General features: G+C 46.5%; 1 protein-coding gene across 4 annotated transcripts in view; it reads left to right on the forward strand.

Moving 5' to 3' along the window:
• The first annotated feature begins 4,793 nt into the window (after positions 1-4,793).
• The window catches only part of LOC129714807 (signaling lymphocytic activation molecule-like), a 74,683-nt gene continuing 54,314 nt past the window's right edge, over positions 4,794-25,162 (forward strand). For 3 of the 4 annotated variants that reach the window (XM_055664651.1, XM_055664652.1, XM_055664653.1), the window contains exon 1: positions 4,795-4,960. In XM_055664651.1, the coding sequence (XP_055520626.1) occupies positions 4,840-4,960 (121 nt within the window). In that variant the 5' untranslated portion in view covers positions 4,795-4,839. Of the gene's footprint in view, positions 4,961-25,162 lie in introns of all 4 variants that reach the window. The other variant, XR_008726395.1, reaches the window with a different exon arrangement.

The raw sequence follows: 25,162 nt of genomic DNA on the forward strand, positions 1-25,162 counted from the left end.
TAAAACCCATTTCCACAATTGTTCATGTTGCACTGATAATGCAAAGATGTGCTTGAGGTGATTCTGTGAAACTAAAAGATAAATAGCTGGTTTCAATCCAACAGCAGCCTGGAGCACTTCAGCCTCTTAGCCCTATGACCAGCTGTTTCAAGTTTTGTGCTGCTGTTGGACTGAAACCAGCTCTTTATCTTTTTGTTTCACCCCCTGTCTATCCACATTCATTTCCCTCTCCCCCACCTTCCACCCACGGTGTCTGCTGCTTTGGTGGCAGGCACACCATCACGTTTACATTGCCAGTTAACCACTGATTTGTTTTCAAGTGGTCAGTGCAAAGTTTGCCTTCTTTAATAACTGGTATACCGGCCTCAACTACGTTCTGTGGCAGAGAATTCCACCAATTTCTGTGTAAAAAATGATTTTCTCATCTCAGTCCTAAAAGACTTCCCTCTTATCCTTAAACTGTGACCCCCCTTGTTCTGGACTTCCCCAACACCGGGAATAATCTTCCTGCATCTTGCCTGTCCAACCCCTTAAGAATTGTATAAGTTTCTATAAGATCCCCCCACAATCTTCTAAATTCTAGCGTGTACAAGCCGAGTCTATCCAGCCATTCTTCATATGAAAGTCCTGCCATCCCAGGGATCAGTTTGGTGAACCTTCTCTGTACTCCCTCTATGGCAAGAATGTCTTTCCTCTGATTAGGAGACCAAAACTGTATGCGATAACTCCAGCTGTGGTCTCACCAAGACCCTGTACAACTGCAGTAGAACCTCCCTGCTCCTATACTCAAATCCTTTTGCTATGAATGCTAACATACCATTCGCTTTCTGACAGTAAAACGGGAGCAGGAGAGATTCACACAGTGTATAATCCATTGCACCTTAGTGTAAAATGTCATAATATATACTAAATAAATGGGCTGGGAACCTTGGGCTCACTTAGTTTGTTCCCATTTGGGCCCCCGCACCCAGGGCCGGCCTTAGGGGCTGCGGGGCCCAATTGGGAACAATTTTGGTGAACCCCAGATTCCCAGCCAAGGTCTGTCAGCCCAGTTATTTAGTTTATATTATGAAATTGTACACTAGGTGCTATTGATTCTACACTGTGTGAATCTCTCCTGCTCCCTCCCGTTTGACTGTCAGTAGGTGGCTTCCAACCTTTACCGTAGCAGCTAATTACCATTAAACTGCAATTTGTGATTGGACACAATGCCCTTGGAGACAGCGGCTGATTGGACGGGAGGAGACCTATTTGTTGATTGGACGGGAATTTTAAGGCAAGCTGGTTGGTGATTGGATGCAACCACCTTAGAGACAGCGTTTGATTGGCCGCCAAATAAAATTGTCAAATGGGAAAACAAAAATCGCTGGTCGGTGCGAACTCAGTGGACAACTGGTTGTATCTACAAACTAAACAGTATAACATGCAGGTACAGTGGACTGTCTGGTTGTATCTCCAAACTAAACAGCATAACATGCAGGTACAGTGGACTGTCTGGTTGTATCTCCAAACTAAACAGTATAACATACAGGTACAGTAGACTATCTGGTTGTATCTCCAAACTAAACAGCATAACATGCAGGTACAGTGGACTGTCTGGTTGTATCTCCAAACTAAACAGTATAACATGCAGGTACATTCATTTAAAATTAAATTCAGTGATAATTTCACATGATTTCTCACTGTGTAAAGCTGTGGCTAAGGGGATCAGAGGGTATGGAGAGAAGGCAGGTACGGGATACTGAGTTGGATGATCAGCCATGATCATATTGAATGGCAGTGCAGGCTCGAAGGGCCGAATGGCCTACTCCTGCACCTAATTTCTCTGTTTCTATGTTTCTATCTGACCAATTTCTGTTTAACACGTTTGGTCTGCCGTGAGCATTTTCTCTACCAAAACAGTTCATATCTAGCAAACCGATCAACGAACCAGACAGCAGTTAACCATATAACCATATAACAATTACAGCACGGAAACAGGCCATCTCGACCCTTCTAGTCCGTGCCGAACACATAATCTCCCCTAGTCCCATATACCTGCGCTCAGACCATAACCCTCCATTCCCTTCCCATCCATATAACTATCCAATTTATTTTTAAATGATAAAAACGAACCTGCCTCCACCACCTTCACTGGAAGCTCAATCCACACAGCTACCACTCTCTGAGTAAAGAAGTCCCCCCTCATGTTACCCCTAAACTTCAGTCCCTTAATTCTCATGTCATGTCCCCTTGTTTGAATCTTCCCTACTCTCAGTGGGAAAAGCTTTTCCACGTCAACTCTGTCTATCCCTCTCATCATTTTAAAAACCTCTATCAAGTCCCCCCTTAACCTTCTGTATCTATGACTGTTCAGTTGGACGCAGTCATAGAAACATAGACAATAGGTGCAGGAGTAGGCCATTCGGCCCTTCGAGCCTGCACCACCATTCAATATGATCATGGCTGATCATCCAAATCAGTATCCTGTACCTGCCTTCTCTCCATACCCCCTGATCCCTTTAGCCACAAGGGCCACATCTAACTCCCTCTTAAATATAGCCAATGAACTGGCCTCAACTACATTCTGTGACAGAGAATTCCACAGATTCACCACTCTGTGTAAAAAATGTTTTTTCTCATCTCAGTCCTAAAAGATTTCCCCTTTATCCTTAAACTGTGACCCCTTGTTCTGGACTTCCCCAACATCGGGAACAATCTTCCTGCATCTAGCCTGTCCAATCCCTTAAGAATTTTGTGCGTTTCTATAAGATCCCCCCTCAATCTTCTAAATTTCAGCGAGTACAAGCCGAGTCTATCCAGTCTTTCTTCATATGAAAGTCCTGACATCCCAGGAATCAGTCTGGTGAACCTTCTCTGTACTCCCTCTATGGCAAGAATGTCCTTCCTCAGATTAGGAGCCCCAAACTGTACGCAATACTCCAGGTGTGGTCTCACCAAGACCCTGTACAACTGAAGTAGAACCTCCCTGCTCCTACACTCAAATCCTTTTGCTATGAATGCTTTCTTCACCGCCTGCTGCACCTGCGTGCCTACTTTCAATGACTGGTGTACCATGACACCCGGTTTCATTGCATCTCCCCTTTTCCTAATCGGCCACCATTCAGATAATAGTCTACTTTCCTGTTTTTGCCACTAAAGTGGGTAACCTCACATTTATCCACATTATACTGCATCTGCCATGCATTTGTCCACTCACCCAGCCTATCCAAGTCACCTTGTAGCCTCCCAGCTTAGAGGGGTTTAAACGGTTTAGAGATGTTTAGAGGGCTTCAGATGGGTTTAGAAATGTTCAGAAGTGTTATAGAGGGAAATAGGAGGGAATTGAGGGGCTTTAGAGGTATTCAGAGGGTCCCAGAGGGGTTTAGTGACGTTATAAGCCACCAGTGAGAAATTGTATTCCTCTGATATTGAAGATAGATATAAAGCTGGAGTAACTCAGCAGGCCAGGCAGCGCAGCGACTCTGGAGAGAAGACTCTTCTTCAGACTGAATTGAACTCTCGTCAGTGAGAGTACTTGTGATTGTCTGAAGAAGGGTCTCGACCAGAAATGCAACCCTCTCCCCAGAGCCCATGCCCGTCCCGCTGAGCCACCTTCAACTTCAGAGCCAAACAAAAAACACAGAGTGCTGGAGGAACTCAGCGGGCAAGGCGGCTGCCTCACCCGCTGGGTTTCTCCAGCATTTTTGTCTACCGCTAAACGTCAATGATCCCGGGAATGCTGAGGCAACAGGGTGATAGAGTGGGAGAGCTAGAGGGAGAGGAGATGGGGAGCGGGGGAGAGAGCGAGAGCGAGAGAGAGAGGGAGAAAGAGAGCAAAACACAGAGAGTCACAACGTGGGTCGGTAGGTGAATGACTAACCTGCACACCAAGAAGAAGCCGCTTCTCGCGGTCCGGGGCCCTCACTCATGATGGTGAGTTTAAAGAAATTCTCAATGTGTCATCGATCTACATTCCTCAGTAAATGTAATTGTGTTTTAAACAAGTATTATTGACGCCGCGTGAATTTTATTCAAAGGAACATGGCGCCATTAATACCCATTCAAAACACAATAACATTTACTGAGGAATGTGGATGGATGCAGATTGATGACATTGTATAACAACTTGTTAACCACTTCATGATAAGAAGTGCTAACAGTACTAGTTAACAAAACGTTTATGTCTGATGGCCGTGCAGCGGTTGTTATACATGTTCGTTTAAAAAAAAATCCGGATGGCGTATTAAAAAAAACATCTTTATTTAACAAAGAGAATTCGTATTTCCGTACGAAATACGGAGCATTAGTGCGGGGCCCCATTAGGCGCGGGGCCCAATTGGGAGCAATCGGTCAAATCGGCTTATGGCCGGCCCTGGGCTGAAGGGTCCGTTTAATAACCATATAACAATTACAGCACGGAAACAGGCCATCTCGACCCTTCTAGTCCGTGCCGAACACATAATCTTCCCTAGTCCCATATACCTGCGCTCAGACCATAACCCTCCATTCCCTTCCCATCCATATAACTATCCAATTTATTTTTAAATGATAAAAACGAACCTGCCTCCACCACCTTCACTGGAAGCTCATTCCACACAGCTACCACTTTCTGAGTAAAGAAGTTCCCCCTCATGTTATCCCTAAACTTCAGTCCCTTAATTCTCAAGTCATGTCCCCCTGTTTGAATCTTCCCTACTCTCAGTGGGAAAAGCTTGTCCACGTCAACTCTGTCTATCCCTCTCATCATTTTTAAAGACCTCTATCAAGTCCCCCCTTACCCTTCAGCGCTCCAAAGAATAAAGCCCCAACTTGTTCAACCTTTCTCTGTAATTTTATCGGTTAACCCCGCCCCTTCCTATGCGCATGAACATGAGTTGCAAAAGCACCGATGCCTTTTCAACCTTTTTAGAGATGATCGGGTCGGATTTGGGAATAGTCTTCGGCATCGGGTTTATTTGGCTCTTGAGCGACACAGGAGGTGAGTTCACACCCTGGACTGTTTGGTGTCTGTCCGCATTCTGTCCGGTCTTGCAATATCGCGGATCATTACTGCTTCAAGATATTTTACTTTGAGCTGCCGATCGCATCTTTGGGGACGTGTGCTTTAAGTGCGTGTTGATTTTCGCTGGGTTGTTGGCTGGCCGAGAATTTTTCCCTCTTTCAAACAAAGGATGCCGAGGAAGGAACTGCTGATGTTGGTTTAATACGAAGGTCGGCACGAAATGAACTCAGCGGGACAGGCAGACGAGGAATGCAGTCAGAGACAGTAGGCTGGTCAGACAACTGGGGGGGGGGGGGGGGGGGGGGGGGGGGGGTGAAATCGGATGGGGGGGGGGGGGGGGGGGGGTGCCGTTTCGGATCAGGACATTCTTCGGAAACCCGCTGAGTTACTCCAGCATTTTGTGTCTTATCTTCAGACAAAGGAAGCTGGGTATAAAAATGGACGTTTCGGCTCGGGACCCTTCTTCAGAAACTCAGCGGAAACATGTGGGGAGGGGACGATGCGTGTTGTTGGGGGGGGGGGGGGGGGGGGGGGGGAGATTTAGATAGACCACCTTTGGGATCGGGAGTCTTCGGCAGACGCCCTTGGAATCCGTATTACGCACCAGTGTATTGTTTATTGTTACATGTATTATTAGCGAACGCATATATTACATTAGACTTTAGAGATACAGCGCTAGCCTACACACACACACACACACACCATACACAATAGACAATATGTGCAGGAGTAAAGCACAGAACCAGCACCGCCATTCGATGTCTATCGCTGATCATCCTCAATCAGTACCCCGTTCCTGCCTTCTCCCCACATCCCACGACTCCACTATCTTTAAGAGCCCTATCTAGCTCTCTTTTGAAAATATCCAGAGAACCGGCCTCCATCGCCCTCCGAGGCAGAGAATTCCACAGACACAACTCTATGTGTGAAAACGTTTTTTCCTCATCTCCTTTCTAAATGGCTTACCCCCTTATTCTTAAACTGTGTGGACCGTGGTTCTGGGATCCCCCAACATCAGGAACATGTTACCTGCCTCTAGCGTGTCCAAGCCCTGAACAATCTCATATGTTTCAATCTTTCTTCTTCGAGTCCCTTGCAATCTCAGATGTTGTTCTGCCAGTATCTGGCGCAGGTCACAGCTGGTCGGGTCGGTTCAGCCCGGTTCTGGGGGCTGCACTGGAGGGCATCGTCACACTCCAGTAGGTGGGACCTTGTCTGTACTGCTCCACAGCTACATGTGTCTTCTGCCTGGTAGTTCCATGCTTTCATAAGTGCTTTGCACCTTGTTTCAATGAGATATCCTCTCGTCCTTCTATTCTCCCACATGGCCGTCCGAAGGGGGGGGGGGGGGGGGGGGTGCGCTGGGTGTGACCGCCCCCCCCCCCATTTTTTTTCCCCCAGACTAAGAAAAAATCTCCAGAAATAGTTTTTAAAAAATCGGAGCACAATTAGTGTTTCCACTTTGTGGGAAATCACCCGAAATTCTGGCTTCGGCCGATGGGGGATAAATAAATGCGCCTGCGCAGTGGGGGAAGCGACACACAATGCCACGTCATTCCGCGCGTGCGCAGTGGGCCAGGGTGGGATCAGCCTGCCATATGTGCTTCACCCACTGAGCGCGATGTTAATGCCTCGCGTCTACTCCAGTGGAAGGGGGGGGGAGGGTGCACATTGCTTTGTCTGCCCGCCCCGTCCAATGTTTCCATCCCTTGTTCCAGATGTTGGGGGAAGTCCAGAACAAGGGGTCACAGTTTAAGGATTAGGGATAAATCTTTTAGGACCGAGATGAGGAAAACATTTTTCACACAGAGAGTGGTGAACTGTGGAATTCTCTGCCACAGAAGGTAGTTGTGGCCAGTTCATTGGCTATATTTAAGAGGGAGTTAGATGTCGCCCTTGCGGCTAAAGGGATCAGGGGGTATGGAGAGAAGGCAGGGATGGGATACTGAGTTGGATGATCAGCCATGATCATATTGAATGGCGGTGCAGGCTCGAAGGGCCGAATGGCCTACTCCTGCACTTAATTTCTATGTTTTTATGTTTCCCTCTCCTCACCCCTCTCCCTCTCCCCACCGATCCCTCTCTCCCCACCCCCCTTCCATCTCTACCCCACCCCCTTCCCTCTCTCCACCCGCCCCCTTCCTCCTAACCTCTCTGTCCCTCTTCCATCACTCCCCCTACCCCTCTCCTCCTCCCTCCCCACTCTTCCACCTCCCCCCCTTCCCCTCCACTCTCCCCACTCTTTCCCTCTCTCCCCCCACCTCTCTCCCCCTTCCTCCATCGCCACCCCCCCCCCCCCCACATCTCTCTCCCCATCCCCCTCTCTCACCCCCTACCCCGCTTTCCTTTCCCTCCCAATCTGTCCCGGTTTCCTCCTCCTCCTCCTCTCCCCTCCCTCCCCTCTTCTCACCACCCCCCCCCCCCACCTGTATGTTTGGGGGGTGGTCAATGTGAGTGTGGTGTGATGCCGCCCCCCCCCCCCCCCCCCCCCCCCCCCCCCCCCCCCGCAAACGCCGTTGGGGAAACAGACCCAACGGGTCTGCACTTGGTCTAGTAAGTAAAACATTAAAAGCATTGGATAGAAACACATATAAAATGACATTTACATGTAAAACGATTATTAGATTATTCAGATAAAATTATTACAAAATTAAAAGCAATCAAATAAAATATTTAAAATTGAATAAAATCAGGAATAGAAGTTACAGTGCAGTATAGGTAATTAATAAATTGTATTGTACAGGCGACCAGGAGACCTTCCTCCCGTGGCCGGGCGGGAGCGGCTGTAACCCAAACACCAGACGCTGCTGCGGCGGCGGGCCCAAACCTTCATCTCCCCCTTCCCCCCGCCCCACTCACCCCTCCACACTCGCCGCTCATCCCCACCACCACCCCCCCGCTCATCCCCCCCGCTCATCCCCTCCACCACCCCCCGCCCCACTCATCCCCCCCCGCTCACCCCCCTCCACCACCCCCCCTACTGCTCATCCCCACCACCACCCCCCCTACTTGCTCATCCCCCCCCCCCCCGCCACCCCCTCCACCAACACCCCCCCCCGCTCATCCCCCCCGCTCATCCCCCCCCGCTCATCCCCTCCACCACCCCCCGCCCACTCATCCCCTCCATCTTCGCCGCTCATCCCCCTCCCCACCCCCCCCACCACCACCCCCCCCGCTCATCCCCTCCACCACCCCCCCCCCCCCCCGCTCATCCCCACCACCTTCCCAGCTCATCCCCTCCACCCCCCCCGCTCATCCCCCCGCACATCCCCCTCCACCACCCCCCGCCCACTCATCCCCTCCATCTTCGCCGCTCATCCCCTCCACCACCCCCCCCCTCCACCAACCCGCCCCCCGCTCACCCCCTCCACCACCCCCCCCCGCTCATCCCCTCCACCACCCCCCCCCTGCTCATCACCGCCAGCCCCCCCGCAAGCCCCCCCGCTCATCACCGCCACCACCCCACTGCTCATCCCCCGCCACCACCACCCCGCTCACAACTCCCCCTCCGCTTATCCCCCCCCCCCCTCACCCCCGCCACCACCACCGCGCTCACCCCCCCTCTGATTAACCCCCCACCGCTCATCCCCCGCTCACCCCGCCACCCCCCCCACCCCCCCCCCCCCCCCCCCCCCCCCCCCCGGTTCCGCAAATCCTGTCATGCCACCCACCTTTTTGAAAAGCTTCGTACGGGCCTGCCTCCAGAGTGTACAAGCCCAGCTGCTCCATTCTCTCAGCATATGACAGTCCCGCCATCCCGGGAATTAACCTTGTTAATTAACCCCCAGCTTCTAGCGTGTCCAAACCCATAAAGGTGCAATTAACATTTTTTTTTAAAACATAAACTAATTAACCTCTGGAGGAGGTGACCCATGCAAGTCACGGGGTGAAAGTACACACTCGTACATACAGCCAGCACCCGTGGTCAAGATCGGACCCGGGTCTCTGGCGCTGTGAGGTAGCAACGCTATTGCTGCGTTGCCGTGCTGCCCTCAAATGAATGGCTGATGTCCCCACATCTCTTCCCCAATCATCTCCCATCCCCACACCATTCACCCAGGCTTTACATTTCACCCAAATTCTCTCTTTAACTGACAGACTTTTCCCCCCTTTTAATCTTTTAACCTCTACCCATCAACCCCCACCTTCACCTGTATCCACTATCACTAGTGTAGGAAGGAACTGCAGATGCTGGTGTAAACCAAAGAAAGACACAAAGTGCTGGAGTAACTCAGAGGGACAGGCAGCATCTCTGGAGAGAAGGAATAGAGTCAGAGACAGTAAGGCTGGTCAGAGAACTGGGATGGGGAGTGACGAAGAGAGAGGGACAGCAAGGGTGATTTGAAGTTAGATGTTCTCCTGGTGTCAGTCTGAAGAAGGATGTCGACCCAAAACGTCACCCCTTCCTTCTCTCCAGAGATGCTTCCTGACCCACTGAGTTACTCCAGCATTTTGTGTCTACCTTTGTTTTAAACCGGCATCTGCAGTTCTTTCCTACACATCTGCAGTTCCTTCTTACAGAAACCCCTCTCTTACCTGTATCCACCTATCACTCATGTAGGAAGAAACTGCAGATGCTGGTTTAAACTGAAGATTGACAGAAAATGCTGGAGTAACTCAGTGGAGCCGCAGCATCTCAGGAGAGAAAGAATGGGTGACGTTTCGGATCGAGACCTTTTTCAGACACATTCCTTCTCTTCAGAGATGCTGCCAGTCCCGTTCAGTTACTCCAGCATTTTGTGTTTATCCACCTGTCAATTCTTCCAGGCTTTGTCCTGCCCCCACCTGATTTATACACCTTTCACTTCCCCTCCTCCCTACTACAATCAGACTGAAGACAGGTCCAAATTCGAAACATCTCTCCACGGACGCTGACTGACCCACTGAGTTCCACCTGCACTTTGTGTATTGCTCAAGATGACAGTGTCTGCCCTTCATTTTTGTCTCATTGACAGGGAAGGTTTCAGCAAAGAGATGAACTCAGTAGCACTTTCAGGGTGCTGACTTTGATGGTTGTGGTGGGGTTGTCACAAGCTTACAGGCTACGTGGGTGAGGGGAGATTTTCTCCAGTGGTTATAACACTGCCTGTTCTACTTGTCATAACAGAAATAGTCACATTTTTACACATTCCAGTTGATATTTGCATCGTGATTTCAAAAATCCACACATCTGTAAATTTGGTTAAATAATTCCCTGAGGTTTTTTTACAAAAATCGTTCACAAATCTGACTTTTATCCCCCAAATCTAACCGCTGGCCGGTGATGACGTTGCTCGTGCCCCCCCCCCCAGCCCCTCCTCCCACCGGCTCTGGATTAAAGGAGCTGCTGTCAACAGGCAGTGACACAGTTTTCCACGAGTCATGTCGCCACCCACCTCCCCCAGCCATCCCCGACACACAGTTATTTTTTCGCCTCCGCTCTGCTGTAGACGAGCACTCGCAGCGCAGCGCCCAGCCCAGCCCACAGCCCAGCAGCTCAACACAAAATGCTGGAGAAACTCAGCGGGTGCAGCAGCATCTATGGAGTGAATGAAATAAGCGACGTTTCGTGTCGAGACCCTTCTTCAGACTGATGGGGGGGGGGGGGGGGAGAAGAAAGGAAAAAAGGAGGAGGAGCCCGAAGGCTGGGGGGTGGGAGGAGACAGCAGGGGGAGCTGAGGAAGGGGAGGAGACAGCAAGGACGAACAAAATTGGGAGAATTCAATGTTCATGCCAAAGATCTTTGGTTCATGCCCCCAGGATGCAAACTCCCCAAGCGGAATGTGAGGTGCTGTTCCTTCAATTTCCGGTGTTGCTCGCTCTGGCCATGGACGAGACCCAGGACAGAGAGGTCGGACATCGGAGGAACAGCACCTCATATTCCGTGTGTGTGTGTGTGTATATATATATGTGTGTATATATAGATATAGATATATATATAGTTAGAGTTATATATATAGTTATATAATATATATAATATATATCTTTATGATATATATAATACATATCTTTATGATATATATAGATATACATTTATGATATATATAGATATATATTTATGGTATGTTTGTGCATATTATATATATGTATAAAATGTATACACACACACACACACACACACACACACACACACACACACACACACACACACACACACACACACACACACACACACACACACACACACACACACACACACACACACACACACACACACACACACACACACACACACACACACACACAATAATAATGCAAAGGCAAAAGCAATGCCCCCAAATTTAAATAGTTTGGTGCTTATTGGAATGTTTAGTGTGCAATAGCCTGATGGTTGTAGGAAAATGTCTGCTCCTGAATCTGATTGTCACTGTTTTTGGCTCCTACACCCTCCTCTGGAGGAACAATGAGGAACAATACCAGGAAAAATAGCAGCCTCTGTTTCCTCCCACAGTGATGAGGTGGATTTTGAACAGGACCTGTATCCTGTTCCTGCCATTGTAAAAGAAATGAGCAACACATACCTCCTCCCTTTCATTTCATCCGGGGACACCAGTCATTCCGGAGATTCATGCGCACCTCCTGAAAACTCATCTGCAGCATCCGGTGATCCCATTGTGGCCACATCGAATGTGTCCAAAGACAAGCAGCTCGATTTGTTACTAACACCTATGAGACAGAAGCGAGTGTCACCAAATTTCTGAATTCTCTGGTTGGGGTGGAACCCTCTCCAAGACAGATGTGAAACTCACCGTTTGACCTGTTTTTACAAAATGTTAAATGGTCAGCTCGACATAGACTACAAGACCTACACCAAACCCAAACCAATTAGGAGCAGACGAGGGCATTCGATCCAATTTGTGATCCCAGCTACAAAGACAGATGTGTACAGCAATTCGTTCTTCCCCCGCACAATTAAAGCATGGAATAATCTCCACCCAACTATAGTTACCCAACCAGATGCAACTAAATTTAAAGTAGCTCTTTCTTCCCAATAACCCTTTCTGCCTTAAGCCCTCCCTTCACCACCTCCAGTTTAAATTCCATTTGGAATATTTTGGAGGACCAACAAACCAAGAACCAAGAACATCAGTGAGACCAAGCGTCTGCTTGTTTGCTGTTTTTCTGAATAATGCGCTCGGTCTGCTAAGGCTTCCTGGATCTCCCATTGCTAACCATTTTAACTCCCCATCCCATTCCCCTACCTACCTTTCTGTACTGTCCCTCCTCCATTACCAGAGTGAGGCCACATGCAAACTGGAGGAACACCATCTCATATTCTGTATTAAAAAAAAAAAAATTATTAGAAGTAAGTACAATAATGTATACCTTGTAGATACCAAATATATATTGACATGTTACATTTTATGGTCAACTTTTTTTTTTTTTTAGCAGTAAAAGGAAGAAAAGAAAGAGAATAGTAGAAGTGCGTGATATCGAACAGTGAGGTGAGGGAAAGAAGAAAAGTGAGAAAATAGAGAGAGAAAAAGAGGAGATAGAAAATAAGAGACTAAAGGAGAAATAGCTATTTATTATTCTTGACCACCGTTAACACAGTTAATTTCTACGGTTATAGAAACATAGAAACATAGAAAATAGGTGCAGGAGTAGGCCATTCATCCCTTCAAGCCTGCACCGCCATTCAATATTATCGTGGCTGATCATCCAACTCAGTATCCCATCCCTGCCTTCTCTCCATACCCCCTGATCCCTTTAGCCACAAGGGCCTCATCTAACTCCCTCTTAAATATAGCCAATGAACTGGCCTCAATTACCTTCTGTGGCAGAGAATTCCAGATATTCACCACTCTCTGTGCGAAAAATGTTTTCCTCATCACGGTCCTAAAAGATTTCCCACTTATCCTTAAACTGTGTGACCCCTTGTTCTGGACTTCCCCAACATCGGGAACAAGCTTCCTGCATCTAACCCCTTAAGAATTTTGTAAGTTTCTATAAGATTCCCCCCTCAATCTTCTAAATTCTAGCGAGTACAAACCGAGCCTATCCAGTTTTTCTTCATATGAAAGTCCTGCCATCCCAGGATTATGTTGCACCATATGCTTGTAAGAAGTCAATAAATGGAGACCAAATCATTAAGAATTGGTCTGCTTTGTCTGTTAGGAGGGGTCTCATTTCTTCAAGATGTGAAGTTTCCGACATATTTGAAATCCACATATTCTGTATGAGCACTGAATTCTCCAATCTTAGGTAACCTCTATAAAACCCTCATCCCCTTTCTCTGCCATACCACCCTCTCCTTTCTCCCCTACCCCCCCCACTGCCCCACTGAACTCACAACTATTCTTCCTTTCCCCTCTACCTACATTCCCTCCTCTAGCTTCATAATTCGCAATCTTCAATCCTTTTGTCTCACACCTTCTGTTTGGTCACGTCTGGCCATTGTCCAAGCAGCTGCCCATCAAAACGTACCTCCCCCCACTCACCTATTTACAGCCCTGTTTCATCCTGCCCCTCCTTTTAAGGTGAGGGAGAAACATTTAATAGGAACCCGAAGGGTGCCTTTTTTACACAAGGGGTGGTGGGTGTATGGAAGGAGCTGTTGGAGGAGGTAGTTGAGGCTGGTACTATCGCAATGTTTAAGAAACAGACAGGTACATGGATAGGACAGGTTTAGAGGGATATGGGCCAAACGCATGCTAGTTTGGATGGGATATGAGGCTGGTGTGGGCGAGTTGGGCCGAAGGGCCTGTTCCTACTCTATGATTCCTCCCATCTAGCTTGCGTTCCCCCACACCCCACTCCATAATTCGTCTGAAGAAGGGTCCCGACCCTAAATATCGCCTATCCATGTTCTCCAGAGATGCTGCCTGGCCCGCTAGTTACTCCAGCACTTTGTGTCTTTTCTTTGTAAAACATCTGCAGTTTCTAATGTTCACAGTTTGTATGATGACTCAGGGTGGATGTAACTCATAGCAAGAAAAATAACAGTAGATAATCTAGAGACTAAATTAACTCTAAACCATCCTGACCTTGGGTGCTGTCTGTACGGAGTTTGCACGTTCTCCCCAACACCGTGTGGGTTTGCTCCAGGTGCTCCGGTGTCCTCGCACACTCCAATGGTGAGCAGGTTTGTCGGTTAATTGGATTCGGTCAGTTGTAACATTGTCCCTTGTGTGTGGGATAGTGCTGGTGTACAGGGTGATCACTAGTCAGAGCGGACCCGGTGTGCCGAAGGGCCTGTTTCCATGCTGTATCTCTCTATAGTCTAAATAGACAATAGACAATAAGTGCAGGAGTAGGCCATTCGAGCCAACACTGCCATTCAATGTAAAGTAGCTCTTTCTTCCCAATAACCCTTTCTGGCTTAAGCCCTCCCTTCACCACCTCCAGTTTAAATTCCATTTGGAATATTTTGGAGGACCAAGAAACCAAGAACCAAGAATGTGATCATGGCTGATCATCCCCAATCAGTACCCCGTTCCTGCCTTCTCCCCATGTCCCCTGACTCCGCTATCTTTAAGAGCCCTATCTAGCTCTCTCTTGAAAGTATCCAGAGATCTGGCCTCCGCCGCCCTCTGAGGCAGAGAATTCGACACTCACAACTCTGTGTGAAGAAGTGTTTCCTCGTCTCCGTTCTAAATGGCTTACCCCTTGTTCTTAAACTGTGGCCGAGTTGGGCCGAAGGGCATGTTTCCACACTGAATGATTCTAACCTGGGGAATTGTGAAGAGAATTAAAATAGTTGGCAACTGAGGGAAATCTTTTTTTAAATTCCAGCGTTTTCAGTCTTTCGTGCCCCTGTTTTTACCCACTGCCGGTCGTTACTACCATCCAACTGCTTCTTTGGTGAACGTTTGTTAATCAGTCATATAATCAGTCATATAAACCACCCCTCAACATCCTGACCGTTTGTGAGCAGATGTTTTCCCTTGCAACAGACTCACAGGCTATCGTCGGTTTTGTGTCAGTTACTCCTCCATGAACGTACAAAGAGTTCTACAAATCCAATGTAAACACACACTGAACAGATGGTGTTTGGTGTTTGTTTTACCAGGTTGGGTAATTCCGGCTGTATCTCCTTTCCTTCAGCAATTCAGATGTCTTTGTTCATACGTTCTATGTAACTCTCTCTTAAATGGATTTAAGAGAGAGTTAGATAGAGCTCTAGGGGCTAGTGGAGTCAAGGGATATGGGGAGAAGGCAGGCACGGGTTATTGATAGGGGACGATCAGCCATGATCACAATAACCATATAACAATTACAGCACGGAAACAGACCATCTCGGCCCTTCTAGTCCATGCCGAACACTTATTCTTATTTGTGGCTAAGGGGATCAGGGGGTATGGAGAGAAGGCAGGTACGGGATACTGAGTTGGATGATCAGCCATGATCATATTGAATGGCGGTGCAGGCTCGAAGGGCCGAATGGCCTACTCCTGCACCTAATTTCTATGTTTCTATTCTCCCCTAGTCCCATCTACCTGCATTCAGGTCATAACCCTCCATTCCTTTCCCATCCATATAACTATCCAATTTATTTTTAAATGATAAAATCGAACCTGCCTCCACCACCTCCACTGGAAGCTCATTCCACACCGCTACCACTCTCTGAGTAAAGAAGCTCCCCCTCATGTTACCCTTAAACTTCTGTCCCTTAATTCTCAAGTCATGTCCTCTTGTTTGAACAATGAATGGCGGTGCTGGCTCGAAGGGCCGAGTGGCCTCCTCCTGCATCTATTTCCTATGTTTTCTATTTTTCTATGTCCTAGGAGCAGAATTAGGCTGTCTGGCCCATCAGGTCTACTCCGCCATTCAATATTTCACAATCTATCTTTCCGTCTCAACCCCATTCCCCTGCATTCTCCCCATAACCCCTGGCACCCTTACTAATCAATGCACCGAGGAAGGAACTACGGGTGTTGGTTTAAACTGAAGATAGACACAAAATGTTGGAGTAATTTTGTAGAGAGTAGAGAGAGTACAGAGGAGATTTACTAGAATGTTGCCTGGGTTTCAACAACTAAGTTACAGAGATAGGTTGAATAAGTTAGGTCTTTATTCTCTGGAGCGCAGAAGGTTAAGGGGGGACTTGATAGAGGTCTTTAAACTGATGAGAGGGATAGACAGAGTTGATGTGGACAAGTTTTCCCCTTTGAGAATAGGGAAGATTCAAACAAGAGGACATGACTTCAGAATTAAGGGACAGAAGTTTAGGGGTAACATGAGGGGGAACTTCTTTACGCAGAGAGTGGTAGCGGTGTGGAATGAGCTTCCAGTGGAAGCGGTGGAGGCAGGTTCGTTGGTAACATTTAAAAATAAATTGGATAGGCATATGGATGAGAAGGGAATGGAGGGTTATGGTATGAGTGCAGGCAGGTGGGACTAAGGGGAAAAAGTTGTTCGGCACGGACTTGTAGGGCCAAGATGGCCTGTTTCCGTGCTGTAATTGTTATATGGTTGTTATATGGTAACTGAGCGGGCCGGACTGCAGGGTACTTCATACAGTGAGCAAGCTTCAGAGACGGGAAGTGCAGCTAATGGTATTAAATTGGATTCTCACAGCAGCCTTGAGTGCTTTGGAGATGATTTATAACTATTTAACTGGAGTCGCTAATGCACTGTAGGTCACACAGCAGCCAGAGTTTGCCTGCTTGAATTCCCTGTTGCTAACCATTTTAACTCTTTAAAACCTACATATTCCCATTCTGTCCTGGGCTGGACACAAAATGCTGGAGTTAAGCCCCTGTCTTGCTTAGGAAACCTGAACAGAAACCTCTGGAGACTTTGCGGCTCACCCAAGGTTTTCTTGCAGTTCCTGGAGGTTGCAGGTGGTTGCCGGAGGTTGCAGGTAGTGGAAGCAGGTAGGGAGACTAACAAAAGCCTTATCTGCATAACCACTGATCCCTTTAGCCACAAGGGCCACATCTAACTCCCTCTTAAATATAGCCAATGAACTGGCCTCAACTACCTTCTGTGGCAGAGAATTCCACAGATTCACCACTCTCTGTGTGAAAAATGTTTTCCTCATCTCTGTCCTAAAAGATTTCCCCCTTATCCTTAAACTGTGACCCCTTGTTCTGGACTTCCCCAACATCGGGAACAATCTTCCTGCATCTAGCCTGTCCAACCCCTTAAGAATTTTGTAAGTTTCTATAAGATCCCCCCCCCCCCAATCTTCTAAATTCTAGCGAGTACAAGCCGAGTCTATTCAGTCTTTCTTCATATGAAAGTCCTGACATCACAGGAATCAGTCTGGTGAACCTTCTCTGTACTCCCTCTATGGCAAGAATGTCTTTCCTCAGATTCGGAGACCAAAACTGTATGCAATACTCCAGGTGTGGTCTCACCAAGACCCTGTACAACTGCAGTAGAACATCCCTGCTCCTATACTCAAATCCTTTTGCTATGCTGCTTTACCACACCAGAGACCCGGGTTCGATCCTAACCACTGGTGCTGTCTGTACGTCGTTTTGTACGTTCTCCCTGTAACCTGCGTGGGTTTTCTCCGGGTGCTCTGGTTTCCTCCCACACTCCGAAGACGTGCGGGATTGTAGGTTAATTGGCTTCTGTTAATTGTAAAATGTCAGACATTCTTGCCATAGAGGGAGTACAGAGAAGGTTCACCAGACTGATTCCTGGGATGGCAGGACTTTCATATGAAGAAAGACTGGATAGACTCGGCTTGTACTCGCTAGAATTTAGAAGATTGAGGGGGATCTTATAGAAACTTAGAAAATTCTTAAGGGGTTGGACAGGCTAGATGCAGGAAGATTGTTCCCGATGTTGGGGAAGTCCAGGACAAGGAGTCACAGTTTAAGGATAAAGGGGAAATCTTTTAGGACAGATGAGGAAAACATTTTTCACACAGAGAGTGGTGAATCTGTGGAATTCTCTGCCACAGAAGGTAGTTGAGACCAGTTCATTGGCTATATTTAAGAGGGAATTAGATGTGGCCCTTTGTAGTGTGTAGGATATCGTGCCAATGTACAGAGATCGCTGGTCGGAACAGTCTCGGTTGGCCGACGGACCTGTTTTCATGTGGTATCTCTAGTCTAAACCACTCCATAATCAATCATCTTCAACAACAGATGAAATGATAGATCAACGGCTGTCTTTCTCACCCACACACCCCATCCTGCCCTCAACTCCCTTCCAAACACGCAACAGCATGGCCTGCCAGGGAAGGTGTTGAAGGCAGCTCAGTGCCTCACAGTGGCAGAGACCTGTGTTTGATTCTGACCTTGGGCACTGTGTGTGTGTGGACTTTTAACATTCTCCCTTTAGTTTTAGTTCAGCTTATATAATTATACTTGTTGTCACGTGTACCGAGGTATAGTGAAACGCTTTTTGTTGTGCGCTAACTAGTCAGCAGAAAGACAATACATGATTACAACCGATCCAGTTACAGTGTATAGATGCATGATAAGGGAATAACGTTTAGTGCATGGTAAAGCCAGCAAAGTCCGTTACATGGGAAAAATATTTGATATATATTCACAAATGTTCAATTAATGTAAGACATAATCTAATTCAATTTAAAATTGTACATAGATTATATTATTCAAAAACAAGATTGAACAAATTGTATCCAAATATATCCGCCACTTGTGATAAATGTCTAGCCCAAAATGCAACTATAACACACTCCTTAGTTTCCTGCATAAAACTTTATAGATTTTGGAATGATATTTTTGAAATATTTACAAAATTTTTCAAGACAAGAATGGAACCTAATACTGAAATGATTATATTTGGCGTAATGGAAGATGGGAATAAATTGAACACATCTCAAAATCTATTCTTTAACTATGGTTTAATAATAGCAAAAAAATTAATACTTACATTTTGGAAGGGTACATCAATACCAATGCTTAAAATGTGGATTGCAAGTATGTTGGACACCGCTCATCTTGAGGAAATGCGATTCCTCCTAATGGATAAATCAGACCAATTCATAACGAGTTGGTCTCCATTCGTCGTTTTTTTTGGAATCATATGGTGCAACACAATTGTAAAAAAGAACTGTTTCAGGACTGGACGAGGGTTGGTCAAGATTATAAACAATGATCTCCTTTTTTAATTTTATTTTCTTTTTTCTATTTTTTAATTTTATTTTATTTTTTCTATTTTCTCTTTCTCAACTTTCTTCATTTACTCGTTTTCTTTCTTCACACACTATATATTTCACATCTTTCTATCCTTTACAATCTAACTTATTTTTCTTATTCTAATCTTTTTTCAATGTAACAAAAAAAAAAGAAGTTGTACATAAAATGTATTATGAAAATATATATTAGGCACTTTGGTGCCATATGACTGTACTTACTTCTAATAAAATAAAAAATTAAAAAAAATAATAAAAAAAAGCCAAAATAAATAAATAAATAAGCCAGCAAAGTCTGATCAAGGATAGTCCGAGGGTCATCAAATTGGTAGATAGTAGTTCGATACTGCTCTCTGGTTGTGGTAGGCTGTGACCACGTGGGTTTTCTCTGGGTGCCTAACCACTGTCCCACTTAGAAAACCTGAACAGAAACCTCTGGAGACTTTGCGCCCCACCCAAGCTTTCCGTGCGGTTCCCGGAGGTTGCAGGTGGTTGCCGGAGGTTGCGGGTAGTGGAAGCAGGTAGGGGGACTGACAAAAACCTCCGGGAACCGCACGGAAACCTTGGGTGGGGCGCAAAGTCTCCAGAGGTTTCCGTTCAGTTTTCCTAACTGGGACAGGGGCATTAGGTTTCTCCCTCATCAGAGAGAGGTGCGGGTTTGCAGGTTAATTGCCCCCTAGTGTGTTGGGATCGTACGTGACAGTGGGTTAACGTTGAACTAGTGTGTGATCGATGGTTGGCATAGACACAGGAAGGCCGAAGGGCCTGTTTCCACGCTGTATCCTTCATTCAATCAATGACAGCACTGGCTGTCTGTGCGCTGGTCAAATGCACTGTGTTGGGGATGATGTGCCACAGAGGGAGGAGAAACTTGACTGTAAACGTCGGTCCCTTTGGTGGAATCACTGCCTCCTTATTATATAACCATATAACAATTACAGCACGGAAACAGGCCATCTCGGCCCTTCTAGTCCGTGCTGAACACGCATTCTCCCCTAGTCCCATCTGCCTGCACTCAGACCATAACCCTCCATTCCTTTCCCGTCCATATACTTATCCAATTTATTTTTAAATTATAAAATCGAACCTGCCTCCACCACTTCCACTGGAAGCTCATTCCACACTGCTACCACTCTCTGAGTAAATACATTCCCCCTCATATTACCCCTAAACTTCTGTCCCTTAATTTTCAAGTCATGTCCTCTTGTTTGAATCTTCCCTACTCCCAGTGGGAAAAGCTTATCCACGTCAACTCTGTCTATCCCTCTCATCATTTTAAAGACCTCTATCAAGACCCCCTTAACCTTCTGCGCTCCAAAGAATAAAGCCCTAACTTGTTCAACCTTTCTCTGTAACTTAGTTGCTGAAACCCAGGCAATATTCTATTAAATCTCCTCTGTACTCTCTCTATTTTGTTGACATCCTGTTGACATCCTTCCTATAATTAGGCGACCAAAATTGTACACCATACTCCAGAATTGGCCTCACCAATGCCTTGTACAATTTTAACATTACATCCCAACTTCTTTACTCAATGCTCTGATTTATAAAGGCCAGCACACCAAAAGCATTCTTCACCACCCTATCTACATGAGATTCCACCTTCAGGGAACTGTGCACAGTTATTCCTAGATCCCTCTTGTTTATTATCATTATTTGATTATCAGTATTATCATCCTATATTGTCATCTTGCAAAGCAACAGTTGTACAGTGCAAAATGAGAAGACGTTTCGCAGGGAATACCGGAGCATCGCACTTAAAAAAACTTAAACATTTCACGCATAAAATAAAAACGATTAAAAAAAAAAAAAAATCCAGTTCCTGATAAAACAGTACGAATAGTTTAAAAAGTGCAGATAAAAACAGCAACATTAAAATACAAGTAAAAACAGCCATAAAATGTCCAGGGCAGCTGATTTAAGTGGCCTAAGTCAGTGCCAGGGTTATTACTCTGTGCCAGTTATTAAATTGTCAGTGCAAAAGCAGCAGAATCAGGTGGGGTGACTGTTTAGCAGCCTCGCAGCCTGCGGCAGGATGTTGTTTAGCAGTCTGGTTGTCCGGGCTTTGATGTTGCAGTATCTCTTTCCTGATGATAGGAGATCTAGATGTGTGTGGAGTGGGTGCAGTCTGTCCTTTGCTATGCTCAGTGCTTTTTCCAGGCAGCTGCTCTGGAACAGTTCTTGTACCGAGGGTAGGGAGACGCCAATGTTCCTCTCTGCTCCCCTCACTACCCTCTGCAGAGACTTCCTGTCTGAGCAGTTGCAGTTGGGGACTCCACCGTGCCCCTGTAAAAAGTCGTGCGGATGTTGGTGGGGAGTGAGACCTGTTTGTCCCTAACACCCTGTGGAGTTACAATGCTTGGGCTAGCAACACTGGCTGCTGAGGAGGGGCATGAGCCTGAGAATTGTCCTACTGTGGACACTCCAAAACCTCAATGATTCAACGACCTTGCCACGTGTACCTAGGTGCAGCGTAATGCTTTGTTTTTTCATACAACCCAGTAAAATGATACAGCAGACCACACCTGGGCAGCACACAAGAGTCGCCACGTTTTGGTGCCGAGAAAGCTGCCAAAGTTCCCATCTACTGCCTGCTACCCCCTCTTCCCCCCCCCCCAGGGACCCCCCTTCATTTTCAGCACACCCTCCTCCCTTCCCCAACAACTCTCCGATGGCCCACCTTGCTCATTGACACACAATTTAGGTGGAGATGGAAGAGGGGGTGGTGTTACTGGGAGCATCCTCTCCCCCAGGGCCGAACCTTTCGTCATTTTCACCCGCAGAGAGCCATGAAGGTGGAATCATTGCATGAATCCCAAGGTGGAGGCAGACAGGGTTTGGGTCCAAAGGGGTGGCATGGGCTACAGAGACCCGGTTATAAAGTAGAACGGGAGGTCAAGATTGGATCAAACCGCAAACAAACTGAATGATGAAATCCACACACAGAGAGAGAGGCCTGTCTCTTATGTTAAGGCAAATATTAAGCATTCGTAGTCAGGGTCGAACCCGAGTCTGTGGCACTGTAATGCACTGGAAGGCAGCAGCCCTACCGTTGCGCCACTGTGCCCCTCTACATGACTCACCCCCACCTCTCCGGACACAGAACTCCAGCCATAATTGACTGTTCGGAAAAGGAAGTGACAGTGGCATTTACTTGATGATTAACTCAATTGTGATGCTTAGATGTGGCAGGCTTGCTCAATTCTTGAATACCAGACGCAGCATCTGGGGATTAATATCTGACTGTTTAATCTACCAGGGGAGTTTCCTGTTGTCACCTTGTCTGCAGTCTACATCCCGCATCAGTAATAACATCCCGTCCTCAGTAATAATGGGAAACCTGAACGGAAACTTCTGGAGACCTTGTGCCCCACATAAGATTTCCGTGAAGTTCCCTTTAATTTCCCTCTGTTATATTGGAATATTATCCTATCATGCTTTCCCGGTATGTCAACTCTGAGGTTAAATGTATTACTAACTACTCATCTCGTGTGTGACTTTCAGAATTGCCTACATGGTAAGGAATTTATTTAGTCAGAATGTGGTGAATCATTGCCACAGAAGGCTGTGGAGGCCAAGTCAATGGATATTTTCAAGGAAGAGATAGATAAATTCTTGATTAGTGCGGGTGTCAGGGGTTATAGGGAGAAGGCAGGAAAATGGGTTAGGAGGGAGAGATAGATCAGCCATGATTGAATGGCGGAATAGACTTGATGGGCCAAATGGCCTAATTCTGCTGCTATCACTTATGAACTTTTAAATGTGATAGTACCTTATAGAAACTTACAAAATTCTTAAGGGGTTGGACAGGACAGATGCAGGAAGATTGTTCCCGATGTTGGGGAAGTCCAGAACAAGGGGTCACAGTTTAAGGATAAGGGGGAAATCTTTTAGGACCGAGATGAGAAAAACAATTTTCACACAGAGAGTGGTGAATCTGTGGAATTCTCTTCTACAGAAGGTAGTTGAGGCCGGTTCATTGGCTATATTTAAGAGGGAGTTAGATGTGGCCCTTGTGGCTAAAGGGATCAGGAGGTATGGAGAGAAGGCAGGTACAGGATACTGAGTTGGATGATCAGCCATGATCATATTGAATGGCGGTGCAGGCTCAAAGGGTCGAATGGTCTACTCCTGCACCTATTTTCTATGTTTCTATGTTTCTATGTTACCTGCCTCAACTATCTCCTCTGGCTACTTGTTCCATACGCCCACCACCTTTTGTGTGAAAAAGTTGTCTCACGTTCCTGTTAAATGTCCTCTTTCTCACCTTAAACCTTTGTCCGCTGGTTCTTGATTCCCCTACTCTGGGTAAAAGACTGTGCATTTACCCGATCTATTCTCCTCATGACCTTACACACCTCTATAAGATCATCCCTCATCCTCCTGCACTCCAAGGAATAAAGTCATGTATCCACCTATCACTCGTGTGGAAAGGAACTGTAGGTGCTGCTTTATACCGCAGATAGACACAAAGTGCTGGAGTAAGTCAGTGGGTGAGGCTGGTGAAAAAGCATGGGTGGTGTTTCGGGTCAGGATTTCCCTTCATAGATCTATCACGTGGCAGTTTTTGCTGCACCCGACCTCTCTTTGGCAACTTTCTCTCCCCGATTCCAATCTCTGAAGAATGGTCCTGTCTGACCATTCCCTTCACAAATGTTGTCTGACCCACTGAGTTCCTGCAGCCTTTGTGATTTGGATTGGATTACCACAGTTTTACCTCATCAAAACGGAACTATTTGCAATATGCCAGATACATGGTGAATAGAAACATTGACATTACAGGAACAGAAAAACCAGTTTCTAGACTGCTCATTTCCATTTTACAAGAATTATATTACCTTAAATAAAACTTTTCAAAGGAAATGCAAAAACAGCCTTTGGCAGTTCACTGTAATGAGTAGGCGTGTTTGCGTGCTGTGTAACTCTTGTGTCTTGGCACTGCCAAACAGTGTCTTGGTTCTGTGGAAGCCAGAGTGGTGAGTATCGAAGTTGGGAGATAAACACAAAATTCTGGAGTAACTCAGCGGGTCAGACAGCATCTCTGGAGAAAAGGAATAGGTGACGTTCCGGGTCGAGACCCTTCATCAGACCTGAAACACCACCTATTCATTTTCTACACAGATGCTGCCTTATTCCACCATGTGTCTATCTACAGTGCAAAACCACCTGCAGCTTGTTCTTACACGTGTAAGATGGGAGGTCATGTTACAGTTACATAGAACGTTGGTGAGGCCACATTTAGAGTATTGTTTCAGTTTTGGCCACCATGTTCTCGGGGTATCTAAATCTAAATGTTATTAGTTATTTAAGTTATGACATCGGATGGAAGCTGCAAACCAAATCTCGTTGCACTTATGTGCAATGACAATAAAATATATTATTATTATTATTATGGTCAAGCTAGCAAAGGTGCAGAGATGATTTACGAGGATGTTGCCAGGACTCGAGGGCCTGAGTGGGCTGGGACTCTATTCCTTGGAGTGCAGGAGGATGAGGGGTGATCTTGTACCCCTAGAGTGGTACAAAGTCAGGAGAGGAATAGATTGGGTAAACACACAGTCTTTTGCCAAGAGTAGGGGAATTGAGCACCAGAGGACATGGTTTAAGGTGAAGGGGGAAAGATTTAGTAAGTAAGTAAGGAATTTTTTTTTATACAGCACTTTTAAATCAAATCACGTTGAATCCAAAGTGCTTTACAAAGAAGAAATTAGACTACCATGCATCCATATAAAAGAAAAAAATACACAATACACGATAGGATTCAACATGAATGTTCCCCCCCGCGCCCCCCCCCCCCCCATAGCAGAACCAACACTTTTCACTGGGAGGGAAAGCACCAAAAAAGTCCAGATTTTATAGTAACCTAAGGAGTAATGATTTTACACAAAGGGGGGTGTGTGTATGGAACGAGCTGCTGCAGGAGGGAGTTGAGGCAGGCACTATCGCAATGTTTAAGAAACATTTAGACAGGAGCATGGATAGGATAGGTTTAGAGGGATATGGTCCAAATGCTGGTAGGTGGAGCTAGTGTAGATGGGGAATGTTGGTCTGCAGGGGAAAATTGGGCCGAAGGGCCTGTTTCAATGCTGTATGACTATAAAATGTTTGATTTAACCAAACTTTCCATCAGCAAACTA

The sequence above is a fragment of the Leucoraja erinacea genome, chromosome 42 (genome assembly GCF_028641065.1).
Source record: "Leucoraja erinacea ecotype New England chromosome 42, Leri_hhj_1, whole genome shotgun sequence".
Taxonomy (NCBI): Eukaryota; Metazoa; Chordata; class Chondrichthyes; order Rajiformes; family Rajidae; genus Leucoraja; species Leucoraja erinaceus.